At 33.7% G+C, this 12,642-nt stretch overlaps 5 protein-coding genes across 5 annotated transcripts; 2 read left to right on the top strand and 3 right to left on the bottom strand.

Moving 5' to 3' along the window:
- Window positions 1-187: 187 nt before the first annotated feature.
- On the bottom strand, window positions 188-910 carry GO595_005784 (leucine-rich repeat protein; the record flags this gene model as incomplete). The annotated part of the gene is made up of 1 exon (XM_067919065.1): window positions 188-910. One exon carries the CDS (start codon window positions 908-910, stop codon window positions 188-190), a length of 723 nt encoding a protein of 240 aa, XP_067773820.1.
- Window positions 911-1,052: 142 nt separating this feature from the next.
- On the bottom strand, window positions 1,053-2,663 carry GO595_005783 (T-complex protein 1 subunit theta; the record flags this gene model as incomplete). The annotated part of the gene is made up of 1 exon (XM_067919064.1): window positions 1,053-2,663. One exon carries the CDS (start codon window positions 2,661-2,663, stop codon window positions 1,053-1,055), a length of 1,611 nt encoding a protein of 536 aa, XP_067773819.1.
- A 423-nt stretch (window positions 2,664-3,086) lies between these two features.
- Window positions 3,087-4,004, top strand: GO595_005782 (Serine/threonine-protein phosphatase ppe1; the record flags this gene model as incomplete). The annotated part of the gene is made up of 1 exon (XM_067919062.1): window positions 3,087-4,004. One exon carries the CDS (start codon window positions 3,087-3,089, stop codon window positions 4,002-4,004), a length of 918 nt encoding a protein of 305 aa, XP_067773818.1.
- A 998-nt stretch (window positions 4,005-5,002) lies between these two features.
- GO595_005781 (uncharacterized protein) lies at window positions 5,003-5,632 on the bottom strand (the record flags this gene model as incomplete). The annotated part of the gene is made up of 1 exon (XM_067919061.1): window positions 5,003-5,632. One exon carries the CDS (start codon window positions 5,630-5,632, stop codon window positions 5,003-5,005), a length of 630 nt encoding a protein of 209 aa, XP_067773817.1.
- Window positions 5,633-8,137: 2,505 nt separating this feature from the next.
- On the top strand, window positions 8,138-10,870 carry GO595_005780 (putative alpha-actinin; the record flags this gene model as incomplete). Its single annotated transcript, XM_067919060.1, has 1 exon — window positions 8,138-10,870. One exon carries the CDS (start codon window positions 8,138-8,140, stop codon window positions 10,868-10,870), a length of 2,733 nt encoding a protein of 910 aa, XP_067773816.1.
- Window positions 10,871-12,642: the final 1,772 nt, after the last annotated feature.

Below are 12,642 nucleotides of genomic sequence, written 5' to 3'. Positions count from 1 at the left end.
TGTGATTGCGCTTTTTCAACAATTTTATTAATTGCTTCAATATCTGTTGCTTGATCGATTTCTTCTTCATAATCTTTAATTAAATCACTTCCAAGAAAAGTTAATTGATTAATTTTATTCTTTGCATTTGTTTTTTGTGATTTTTCATTTTCATTTAATTTATTTTTTGCATCTTTAAGAATTTCATTTAATTGTTTTTGTGAGGTTGCATTTGATATTTGTATTTTATAAAAATTTCAGTTTTAGCATTTTCTTCTAAAAACTTTAAATCATCGATTGTCTTTAACCCTTTCTCTTTTAAAACTTGAAGAACATTCTCCATATCAGAAAATGCCTTTTCACCAATTATTTTAATTGAATCCAATTTATCCGTGCAATTTTCGTATGTAAGACCCTTAACATTATAAAATGCATAAGCTCTAATAGATGTAACACCTTCTTCAATCTCAAGATTTGTAATATTACCAGTGAAATTCTTCCATGGAACAAGTGTTTCGTTTTCCAAATCACGCATTTCTCCATTTCCTTTAATAGTAAGAAGTCCATTTTCTAATATCCACTTAAGATTCGATCCAATTCTACCAGAATCTGTTGCTTCTTTTTGATATAAAACTGGCATACCTTTCGGTGGATCAGATAAATATGCTTTATATTGATAAAGCTCAACACTAACTGGAAGAGTATAATCTAATTGACCCTTAGTATATGAATATATTGAAGTATGAAAAGTCGTATTAATTCCCATTATGAAGAATCTTTCTGAAGATCCTGTGCTATCGTAAGCGTACCAATCACCAGCAAGTTCAAGCCAATTCCATACATGTCCGCCTTCTGGTAATCTTCCAGTGACACAACGGCCGTCGATTCCTGCGCGATTGAAAAATAGTGCGGAGAGACAAGAATAAGCCATAAAGTATCAATCACAAGCCTTCATTGCCCAGATGTGTGGCGCCCACTGTGGCGCGTGCTTCAGACGTCTTAAAGTCAATAAAAAATCAAAATGAAATAACTAATCTGAGATGACACCAAAATGGATTTAATTTAATTTGTCTTTAGTCAATGTCTCTTGCCTCTGGTGATCTTGGCGCCGGTCCATTTGCTGGCTTAGCCATACAAATCTGATCAACGCGTAAAATAGTTACAACAACCTCTATAGCGAACTTCAAAGCCCATTCCTTCACATGAGCTATGTCATACACACCCATTTTCTCTGCGTCTTCGACCTTTAACTCCACAACATCCACGCCAGCGTTCTTCTCGCCCTTATTATGTGCGGCTCTGAGCTTCGCCATAAACTCTGATATCTTTAGTCCCGAATTTTCTGCGATCGTTTTTGGCACTACTTCCAAAGCTTCTGCGAATTTCCTTGCGCCGTATTGATCCATTCCAGGTCTACTTTCAGCCCATTTTGCGATTTGCGTCGATAATTCCATTTCGCACGCACCTGCGCCTGCAACTAACTGTGGGTATTCTGTCATTACCAAATAACTATTAACAGCGTCTTCAATAGATCTTTCGACATCTTCCATAACATTCGGCGTCGCACCTCGAATGACTATTGTGGAAACGCCTCCATCAGCAATGAATGAAACTAATGGCGTTGATCCGACTTCAGTAACTTCGACAAGTGGACAATGACCAATTTCATCTTCTGTTGGCGGAGCAATACGTAATAATGGAATAGCTCTAACTGCTCGACATAATCTTCTAATATCCCAATTCGATGGAAGTTGTAACGCCATTATTTTATGTTGTTCCAAATAATGCATCGCTAATTCAGTAATCTTTGATTGGCAAACAACAACATTAATACCTTTCTCTGCGATTGATGAAACAATTTCATTCATTCGTTGTTCCTTTGATAAGTTAAATTTGGTCATTTCTTCACCATTTGTAAAGATGGTTTGCATTTTTGTGTCCGATTCGGGTAAATCAAATGATGTCGAATATACAGCAATGTTACAATTCTCCATACGACGAATTGTTCCCATTACTTCTCGTTGGACAACAAATCCTTTAACAAAATATGAGTCATTGACTGATCCGCCAAGTGCTTTTGCAACACGGACATTATCAACTGAGAATTTAACTCCTGCGCGTTGGTTGGCATTGATACATGCGGATGCAACAAGTTTCGAAAGATGGTCTGCATCGAGAAATTGATGTGATGAAAGAGATGTCTTTAATGCCTCTGCTACATTGTCTTGGTTCATAAGATCTATTTGCTTGTTGAGTGTAAGTGTTGGTAAAATCTCAAGTGCTTTGGCTAAAGCTGCTTGGTAACCAGCAACAATATCTTTGGTATTAATTCCTGCACGAACAAGTTCGGCTGCACGTGAAAGACATTCACCTGCAAATACAAGAACAAGATTTGTTCCATCGCCGATTTGTTCGGCTTGCATTTGTGATGCTGAAACTAACATTTTAGCCGCTGGATGTTGTACTTCGGCTTCTTTAAGGATTGTGGCTGCATCACCAGTGACATAAAGTTTGCCGAAGTGATTCTTGATGATTTTCTTCATCCCATTCGGTCCAAGTGATGTTCGTGTTAATTCACTAAGATCTACAACAGCATCAATATTACGAAGAAGAACTTCATCTGTGCCGTTGAAGTAACGTGTTCCATCTTTAAAGAATCCTTGGAATGTCTGCTTTGTAGGCATTTAGAAAGATAAAGTGGCCGGTTATCTAAAACCGTTTCGAGATAAACGGTCGCCATGATAACTTTTGTATGGTTTATGCGCGTCATCACTTGGATTTGTCCGTGATCTCTTTTTATTAATTAAATTTGTAATTGTTTGTGTTTTGTCTCTTGCGATTAAATAAAATTCAAATTGTTTTTTTAAATGATTTGTTAATGTTTAATGAAGTTGTTAATTATCGATATGTTACATGAAATTTCGTTTGGATTTTTGTTTAATTGATAAAGCTATAGTGCAAAATGTTCGAACTGTAATTTGGTAAGGATGTGAAATAATGCGATGGTGGAATTTGCAAAAAATCGAAGTTTTGAGAGTGAATTTTTCAATTGTTTAACGTTATCGGTTTTGCTTTTGAAGCAATTTTGATCGGTGGCCGCCAAAGAAATGAGCTTCGATATCGATAAACTCATCAGCAATCTCAAAAACCATCAGCCGTTTGAAGAGAAAGATTTTGTAGAACTATGCAAGAAGGCTACTGAAATCTTTTTCCAAGAAGGAACACTTCTTAGTATCAATACACCTATTACTATTTGTGGTGATGTTCATGGCCAATTTTATGATGTCCTTCGTCTCTTTGAAATTGGTGGAGATCCGCCCGAAACTAAATATCTCTTTTTAGGCGACTATGTAGATCGTGGTTATTATTCAGTCGAAACCTTTGCATTACTTTTATCATATAAAGTTAAATATCCTGACCGATTTTACATGCTTCGAGGAAACCATGAATGCCGACAAGTTAATACATTATATGGTTTTTATGAAGAAAGTCTATTTCATTTTGGACATGTAGGACCATGGAAAATGTGCAATGAATTATTTGACATGTTACCCATTGCAGCCCTTATAGACAACCAAATCTTCTGCGTACATGGAGGTTTAAGTCCATCGATTAAATTAGTTGATCAAGTTGCATTATTTGAACGCCGCCAAGAAATTCCAACCAATGGACCCATCTCTGATATGTGTTGGAGTGATCCCGACGATATTGATGGCTGGGGAACTAATTTGCGAGGTGCCGGATATTTATTTGGAGTTCGACCGACCAAAGAATTTTGTCATAACAATCGCCTAAAGTTCATAGCGCGTGCCCACCAGCTACAAATGGAGGGCTATCAATGGCACTTTAGAGATAATCAACTTGTGACCGTTTGGTCGGCGCCAAATTATATGTATAGATCTGGAAATAAGGCGTCGATTATGGCTATAGATGAGAATTTGAACTATGATTTTAAGATATTTGAGGCCGTGCCACAGCATTTGAGAACTGTGCCAAACGATAAAGTCCCGGGTTACTTCATGTGAATGCCCACAGGTAATAATAAATCATTAATTATGGAATTAGTCATAAAAAAACTTTTTCTCTGAAATTTTATTTGTTTTCATAAGTGAAAATATAAAAATTGATTTTAAACATGTTTAACGTCTACGCTCATCAGATTTTTTGTGTTAAAATTATAGAAATTGTGTTATTAAACGCTCGTTAGTTCATTGTAAAAATCGGAAATAACATTGTGTAATATAAATTTTTTGTAATTGAGCAAGAGGACTCGGATTTTTAAAGTATTAAATAAAATGTATCTAAATTATGTAAAAAAATTTTTTATACTTTAAGAAAAATAATCATGAAAAATGAACAATTCTTATCAAGATGTTTTCTTTCATATATCCTTTCACTATTTTAAACTAAAAGTATGAATGAAGAAAGTGATTTCATCATAGTAACATCATGGAACAAAATGGCATATTGATAAGAATATAAGTTAATTAATAGCTTTTATATAAATACAAATTTTAATTTTAAGTTCACTTTGGTTTGTTCATTTACACCAAAACGGACACAAGTTAAAAATCATTAAAACAGCACTTATTAGAGCATCTATAAATGGGAGTATAGAAATAGTTAAATTACTTATTGAGCAAAAAGTAATTGATATTAATGCTAAAAATATTTTTTTGTTTTATTTAAAATTTGTTTTAAAATGAAAAAGGGACTAATTAAAATTTTTAATATTAATTGGTTCCATGATCATAAATTTTATAAATGCTCTTTCGAGTTCTTTTTTCTTTTTCTTTTCCAAATTTTCGATCTCATCATCCAATCTCTTTTTGAGCAAATTTGTTTTCGTTTTCTTGCGCTTTAGCCAAAAGTTCTTTCCGTTCGCTCCTTCTATTTTCCCTTCATTTTCAAGTTTAGTTGCTTCATCACTTATTTTAACAATTCCATAGAAACATCTTAATATATTTATATTTTATTATACTTTCATAACAAAACAAACATATTTTTTAAATTTATTTCTACTCTAAAACGACATAATGAAGTTCCTCAGTGCTCTTCTTTGTTTTTTGGCAGCTACAGCAGTTTCAAATTGTTTTTGTAGCATATCCACAGTATATTTCTCGTTCTGCGGTAACACTCTAAACACGTCGCAATTCCTTCCATTCTTTTCATATATTCCATGAAGCATTGTTGCAAGTCTTTCCACAAACTGTGTCTCTTTCTTAGAAACCAAAATTGGCCAAATCATTGCGATCACATCAATACCTTTCACTTCGATAGTTTTCATTGTACTTGTTAATACTTTACTATCATCTGATCTCAAGCACATACTTAAACATTCACAAATGATCAAATTATTTGTTAAATATTTGCATAGCTCAGCAACGATAACTTTCATTTTCCGAACAACCGCTTCATTTTCAGGGGCATCCTTTACAATTCCAGTGAATTTCACCACAATGCATTCAATAAATGGATTCAAGGGGTTATGATCGTTGATAACCTCCATCACTTTTAACACAATTTTTGAGCCCCACATAACGGTCGACGGGTGAAGAACGTTTGGAATTTTCAATTGTGGAACAGCAACATTAATGAACAAGTCGATACGTTGGACAGCAAAATGAGTAAAAGCAGGACAAAACAAAGCCATTAGATTCAAATGTTGTGCCGGGTTAATTCTTTGGTCACTAATGAAATCAACCAAAATATTATTAGTTGCTACAATTAAATTAAATATTTCTAAAGTGATTTTCGGGTTTAATGCATCGATTGATACATTCGAAAGTATTTCAAGTGGCTTTGTAAGTCGTTTGTTCACTACTTTAAACGAAGAATTATTTAAGTTAAAGTCATGCGTAAACCATAAAAGCTCATTACGAGTGCTTTCAAGAGGCGCATGATCGCCAACATTTATTCCAAGTTGCGCTAACATTGTCATTACGTTCCAATAATTTGTGTCGTTTTTCGTTATACGTTGAAATCGGTCAATTGGTAATTGGATTCGCGGTAAAAAATGTTTCGTGAATTCGTTGTAATAACGTGAGAATGATTCATTACATAATGGCGTTTCATCTAAAAAGAGATTTGTTAAACATGTGTAGAAATTGTTGATTTCGGAATCTGTGAATTGTAAATATGGAATTAATTTGATTAGAAGTTTACAAATTGAATTTTGTTGCTGTAATGTATAATGTGATAATGATGATAAAAGAAAATTTGTGACTTCTTTGGATGGCGTTTGAATATAATTTATAATTTCTGGAGTGGGATCAGTTAGTATTGGCAATAATATTGTTAATATGATTTCAAATGAAGCTGATTCAACACCATTAAGTACTATCGATTGAATAAGTTGCGGAATTATATGAATTCCATCATAAAGTTTGATAATACTTAGGATTAAATCAAGAATGGTATGACGTATATTATTTACAGTCCAATGAAAATCAAATATTGAGCCAGGAAATGTCGTAAAATCTTGCGCCAAAAGAGAAAAACACCATTCAAAAATCGAGAGACGTTGTGCCTGAAAAAGTTGATGGAATTGTGGGGATTCTCTCAAATTAAGCTTTTTGAGAAAGACGATAAATTCATCGATGACTTCACTGACGGTTGAAGGAGATGTGGAATGAAGTAAAAAATAAATGATTTCGAAGAATGGAAATAAGTCAGCGAAAGGCATCAAGTCCATTACTTGAAAAAGTATTGGAATTCTCAAAGATAAGTTATTCATTTGATATACAAAATCTAATGCAGAAGAACTAGGAAGTGCAGATGTTAAAAAAAGAAGTAGATAATCATTTTTGAAATGATCTAGTGTGGATATAATTGTGCTATAAGTCTTCGGAAGAAAAGGAGAAAAATCAAAAATTGATTCAAAAATTGGAAGAACATAATTTACGTTGCTTGGAACCCAAAGAGTTGAAGCAAGAGTTGCATAAAAATCATCTGATTCGGGAATTGATAAAAACATTCTTATAATTGCTGGTGAATACTCATGAATTTGAGCCATACATTGCAAGCAAACAATGGATTTATTTTTAACTAAAGGTGAAATTATGAATAAAACTAAGAAATTTAAAATATTCGATTCAAGATATTTGGATAAGAAATTAATTCTTTGTTGAGGGAACTTTGGTTGAAAGATCCCAGTAATTATTTCTGTCACAAGATAGGCCATGAAATTTTCTGTGGTTGAATTTGATGAATTTTGCATAAAACTTATGATTGTACTTATGTTACTCGCATACAACATATATGATGCAACCGTTTCGGCAATAATTTGACATAGATTGTCATCCATTATATCTTGTCTTTGATAAAAAGGAAATCGATTATCAATTCTTTGTTTATCTGTTTGAGAAATTTCATTCCACCCATTTTTTATAAGATGTGTAAGCGACAAAAACGCAAAAATACGGTTTTCTTTTGGAGAATTTGGTGACGAAAATTCATCGAAAATTTCAATTTTAAATCCTTTTGGTGTTCGAAAAGATTCACATTCTTGAATTGCTTTCATTCGGTTTTCTAAGTTGGGATCACTTAGAAAGCCGAAAAATTCGCGAATGCTCATCTAAATCAGGATTTTGGTTGCAATTTAAATTTAAAGTTAACGACTTCTGAAAAGTGCCAAAAAGAAGAAATAAATTAACTTCTTGCAACAAATCGCTAATAGAGTGAACAAATGAAACAAGAGTCAAGACTCATGACATGATCTTTTTTTTTTTGATTTAACGTATTTTGCATTTTGAATCTAAATGATTTTCAATTTATTTAATTCACCTTAAAAATAGTTTGTCATCATCCTCCTAAAAATTTTGAAATATAAAAAATCCAAAATTTCAAATGTGCTTTCTTGTGTGGAGAAATTTTTTTTGTGTTTGAAGTGAGCGTAATAACCGCCATAAACACCCACACAAATCCTAAAACTAGAAATATTTTTTCACCCTTTCAATTTAAGGTAAAAGTTTGAGATAAGGTCTTACCACAAATTCGTATTGAATCTTATAACCTAAAAAAAAGTAATGAAAATAAATATCTGTCCTTTTTTTCCTTTATTCCTTTTCTTTTTGGGGACAATTAACATCTGACAAATCCATTGCAGTCAAAATTTCAATGACTTGATCGTTTGACAATTTGAGCTCACTTCATTTTCATGACAATCCTTGATAAAGGTTGGGAAAGAACACAAATCAAAGTTTTCTCCAGGTGGTGTGCTAAGCACCTTCGTACACGTGGTATCAAGTTCGAAGATGTCACAACAGAATTCGAAGATGGCGTTAAGCTCATTCAACTTCTTGAAATCATTGGTAAGGAACCAGTAAAAGGAAAGTGGCACAGAGAATGCAAGAACAAGTACCACAAGATCGAAAACGTCAACATGGCTATTCAATACATCAAAGATAAGGGCATCAAGCTCACAAACATCCAAGCCGATGATATTGTCGACAAGAACCTTAAGCTTACATTAGGTCTTACTTGGTCCTGCATCAACAAGTTCCAAATTGAAGATATCTCTGTTGAAGAAGCAACAGCACGTGATGCCCTTCTTATCTGGTGCAAGAAGAACACCCAAGGCTATGATGGTGTTAACATCACTAACTTCACCACATCATGGTCCTCAGGTCTTGCTTTCTGCGCATTAATCAACCACTTCCGTCCAGAACTTCTTGACTACAACTCACTTGACAAAGAAAACCATGCCGATAACTGCAAGAAAGCATTCGAAGCCTGCGAGAAACTCGGTATCACAGTCTTCCTTGATGTTGAAGATCTTGTTGACACAACACCAGATGACAAATCTGTTGTTACACAAGTTTCCGAATTCTTCCACTTCTTTGCTTCTGAAACTAAGGTTCTTGCCTTAGCTGAGAAGGCCAAGAAGATTGTTGGAATCCAAAAGCAAATCGACGAACTTAAGAACAACTATGCTGAACAAGCTAAGGCTTTCATGGATGCTCTTAACGAAGCTAAGAACAACTTATTAGCTGATGATTATGAACAAACAGTTCCAAGCGTAAAAGATAAGCTTGTCAAAGTTGTTAAGTTCGGTCGTGATGAACGTCCAAAGCTTGTTGAACTTCGTGGTACAGCCATTAGAACATGGACACAATTAGTATCAAACTGCAATTCCCACAACCGTCAAATCCCAACACCACCAGAAGGCCTCGAACCAGAAACACTTACAAAGGCCCTCGAAGAAACAGAACAAATTCAAGGTAACAGAAGCACCGAACTTAAGGAAATTCTTCACAACCTTCAAAAGTCAAAGATCGACGAATTCAATGAGAAGTGCGATGCAATTGCCAACAAGTGCAATGAAATCCGTGAGAAATCCGAACAAGAAGATATCCTTAATGATCTTCTTGAAGAAGCCAAAGGACTTTCAGCATCAGAACTTCAAGCACCATATGATGAACTTGTTCAACTCCAATTAAACACACGTGCCAAGTACACAGTTTACTCCATCCAAAGCGAAATCGATCAACTCGTTTCACTCTTAACACGTCTCATTGACCAAAAGAGAGCACGCGACATCGAAAAGGAGAACAAGGCAAAGATCGATGCATACAATGAAAAGGCACAAGTATATGTCCAAGAGTCACAAGACCTTAAGGCATCACTCGAAATCGAAGGCGAACTTGAACAACGCCGTGAACACTTCATCAACAAGATCAAGGAAATCACCGAAAAGAGAGAAGGTGTCAACAACCTTAACGAAGATTACCATAAGCTTGAACAAGAAAGTCTTCACCTTGAAATCGAAAACACACCACAAGTTATCTCATCAATGTACGCAGGTGTTCTTGCACAAGCTACAAACTCATTGAATGAGATCTACAACACAATGGTTCAAAACTATGATGCTAAAGCAGCAGAATTCATCGAACGCATCAAGCCAATCGAAACATCTGCTAAAGAACTCGATGGTTCACTTGAAGACAAGAAGCAAAAGCTCGAAGAACTTCTTGGCCAAGCACAAGCAATCCCACCAGAACTCGAACAACTTGATGCACCATTCGAAGAACTTACACAATACAAACTCAACTACAAGGCTAAGGCATCACCAACAGATGTCCGCGCTTCAGCAGATGCACTTGTTGCTACAATCAATCACTTGATCCAACACAACGAAGGTGAAATCATTGAAACAAGAAACAGCTCAAAGATCTCAGAATACAACGAGAAGGCTAATGCCATTCTTGAATCCGCTAAAGCACTTGAAGCATCACTCGATGGACTTCCAGAATCTAACGAAGAGAAGTTAACAGCACTCTTCGAGAAGCAAAAGGAAGTTGAAGCCGAAAAGGACAAAGTCGAAGAAATCCTTCCATTATACGAAGAACTTGAAAAGGATTCACTCGAAATTGAAGTCGAGAACTCACCATCAGCCATTTCACAATTCTTCGCTAACACATTATCACACATTAAGACATTAATCCAAGAAGCAGACAAGGCAATTGCAGCTGCTAAAGGTCTCGAAATCTCTGAAGAACAACTTAACGAATTCCGTGAGACATTCGACCACTTCGACAAGGACAAGAGCAAGACGCTCGAGCCATACGAACTTAACGCATGCCTTACATCACTCGGTGAGACTTCTACTGAAGATGAATGCAAGGAAATCATCAAGAAGTACACCGGCGGACAAGAGAAACTCGACTTCGATAACTACGTCAAGTACATGCTCGACAGATTCTCTAAGGCAGAATCAGCAGACGCAACTAAGGAGGCATTCAGAGCTATCGCACAGAATAGCCCAATAATCAACGACGAACAATTAGCAAGATACTTCAGCCCAGAAGACGCTGAATACCTCAAATCTGTTATGACACCAGTAGAAGGAGGTTATGACTTCCAACAATGGGTTGACTCAATCTACCAATAAACTGATCACATTCATTCAATATTTTTCTTTTTTGTCCAAAGACGCAACTCAAGTGCACTGTGGGCAATGTCATTTGCTGTGTGATTGATTTGACTGTGAAGATAACTATCAAAGAGCTGTAATAGAGTCTTAACAGTGATTTAGCTCCAGACACAACTTTTGCACTCTCTAAGGAGTTCATTTGAATATTCAGCATCAGCACCTTCAACTTTTTTTCTATTGCAAAACCAACCAAACCATTGATCCTTTGGTGGCTTTGATCTCCCCTTGTCTGAAGTCGTATGAAATATTTTGATTTGCAAAAACGTTTACCAAAACAAATTCAATGATATCAAATATTCACTAATTTACTTAAATAAAAAATTGAATTTTCTGAGGATAATTGAAGTGTAATTTTCTATATTTTACAAAGATTTAGTAAATAGAATTTGGACCCCAAATTTTATCCCGGAGAACGGTAACCGTTTATTGTGATTATTTTCATGGGGGGAAACATTTCGCACGAAGTGCAAACTAAAGAAATTGAAAAAATGGAAGTCACTATAGAAGCATTACAACAAATAGTAAAACTTGTATTTGAAATGAATGAAAATAATGTCTTAGAAACAGTTGAATCAATATTCAAAAATTACCAATTTCCTTTTTCATTTAAACTTCTTGTATGCCAAATAATTTATGTATATTGTATGTCAAGAAATTGTAATATTTTCACAATTTGTGAATTTTTCAGACAAGTTCAAATTAAAGAAGAAGAAAACGAAGAAACAAAAAATAATATTATTAATATTTTTTCAAATTTTCTTGCTTATATTAAAACACAAGAATCTTATTTCATTCTTTATAATTTAATTGAAAATAAGCTAATTGAAGAAAACACAACTTTAATTTAAAACTCATTATATTTTCTTCAATACATACCAAAAAAAAGAAGTATTTCAAACAAAATCCAAATTTCAAAATGAAACCTTCAATAATTATGAAAAGCTTTCAGAAAATGATTTTAAACTTTACAAACAATTAATTAAAGAAGGACAAAATCCAAATGAAATTGCAAAAATAATTCGAAATGACGAAATGAAAAACTTCAAGAAATATCATCAAGAAGGTACTTTCATTATAATCAAAAAATTGAGCCATCAATTTATGAAAGATGTTCATTTATTAATGAAGAAAATGTTACATTTTTCTTCAATAAAATGTTTTAAATATTTACTTATGAATGGTGCAAATTTATCAAATACAGGTAAATATGCAGTTGCAGGTGGAAATGATGAAATCATTCATTTATGTGAACAAAATCATTCATCTTTTGAAGGGGCATATGAAGCAGCAATTAAATTCCATAAAAACGATATTTTTTATTATCTTTATGAAAATAAAATTAAAGAAATCGGTATTTTAAAAGAGTTAGGAAAGATTTGCATTATATATCATAACTATGAAATTCTTCTATTTTTAATCGAAAATGGAATTACCTGTTTTAAATATCTAATTATAATTTCATTGAAAATAGGAAATATATTCATTCTACGATATTTTCTGAAAATAAATCCAACCACATTAAATATTTGTGATATTACATCCATATATAATAATGAAGAAATTTTTAACTACTTAATTAATGAAAATATTTTTAACATTAATAAAGTTAATATATATTTCTTTTATATAATGTTAATGTAAATGATTTGATATATCAAGATAATATTTGGAAATTCTTTAAATTATTTATACCACTGCTAATATTTGCAATTGAAAATGATAAAAGTGAT

This window comes from Histomonas meleagridis (genome assembly GCF_020186115.1).
Source record: "Histomonas meleagridis strain 2922-C6/04-10x chromosome Unknown contig_4, whole genome shotgun sequence".
NCBI lineage: Eukaryota > Parabasalia > Tritrichomonadida > Dientamoebidae > Histomonas > Histomonas meleagridis.
The sequence above is the reverse complement of the archived record's forward strand: the minus strand, read 5'-3'. Positions and strand labels throughout refer to the sequence as shown.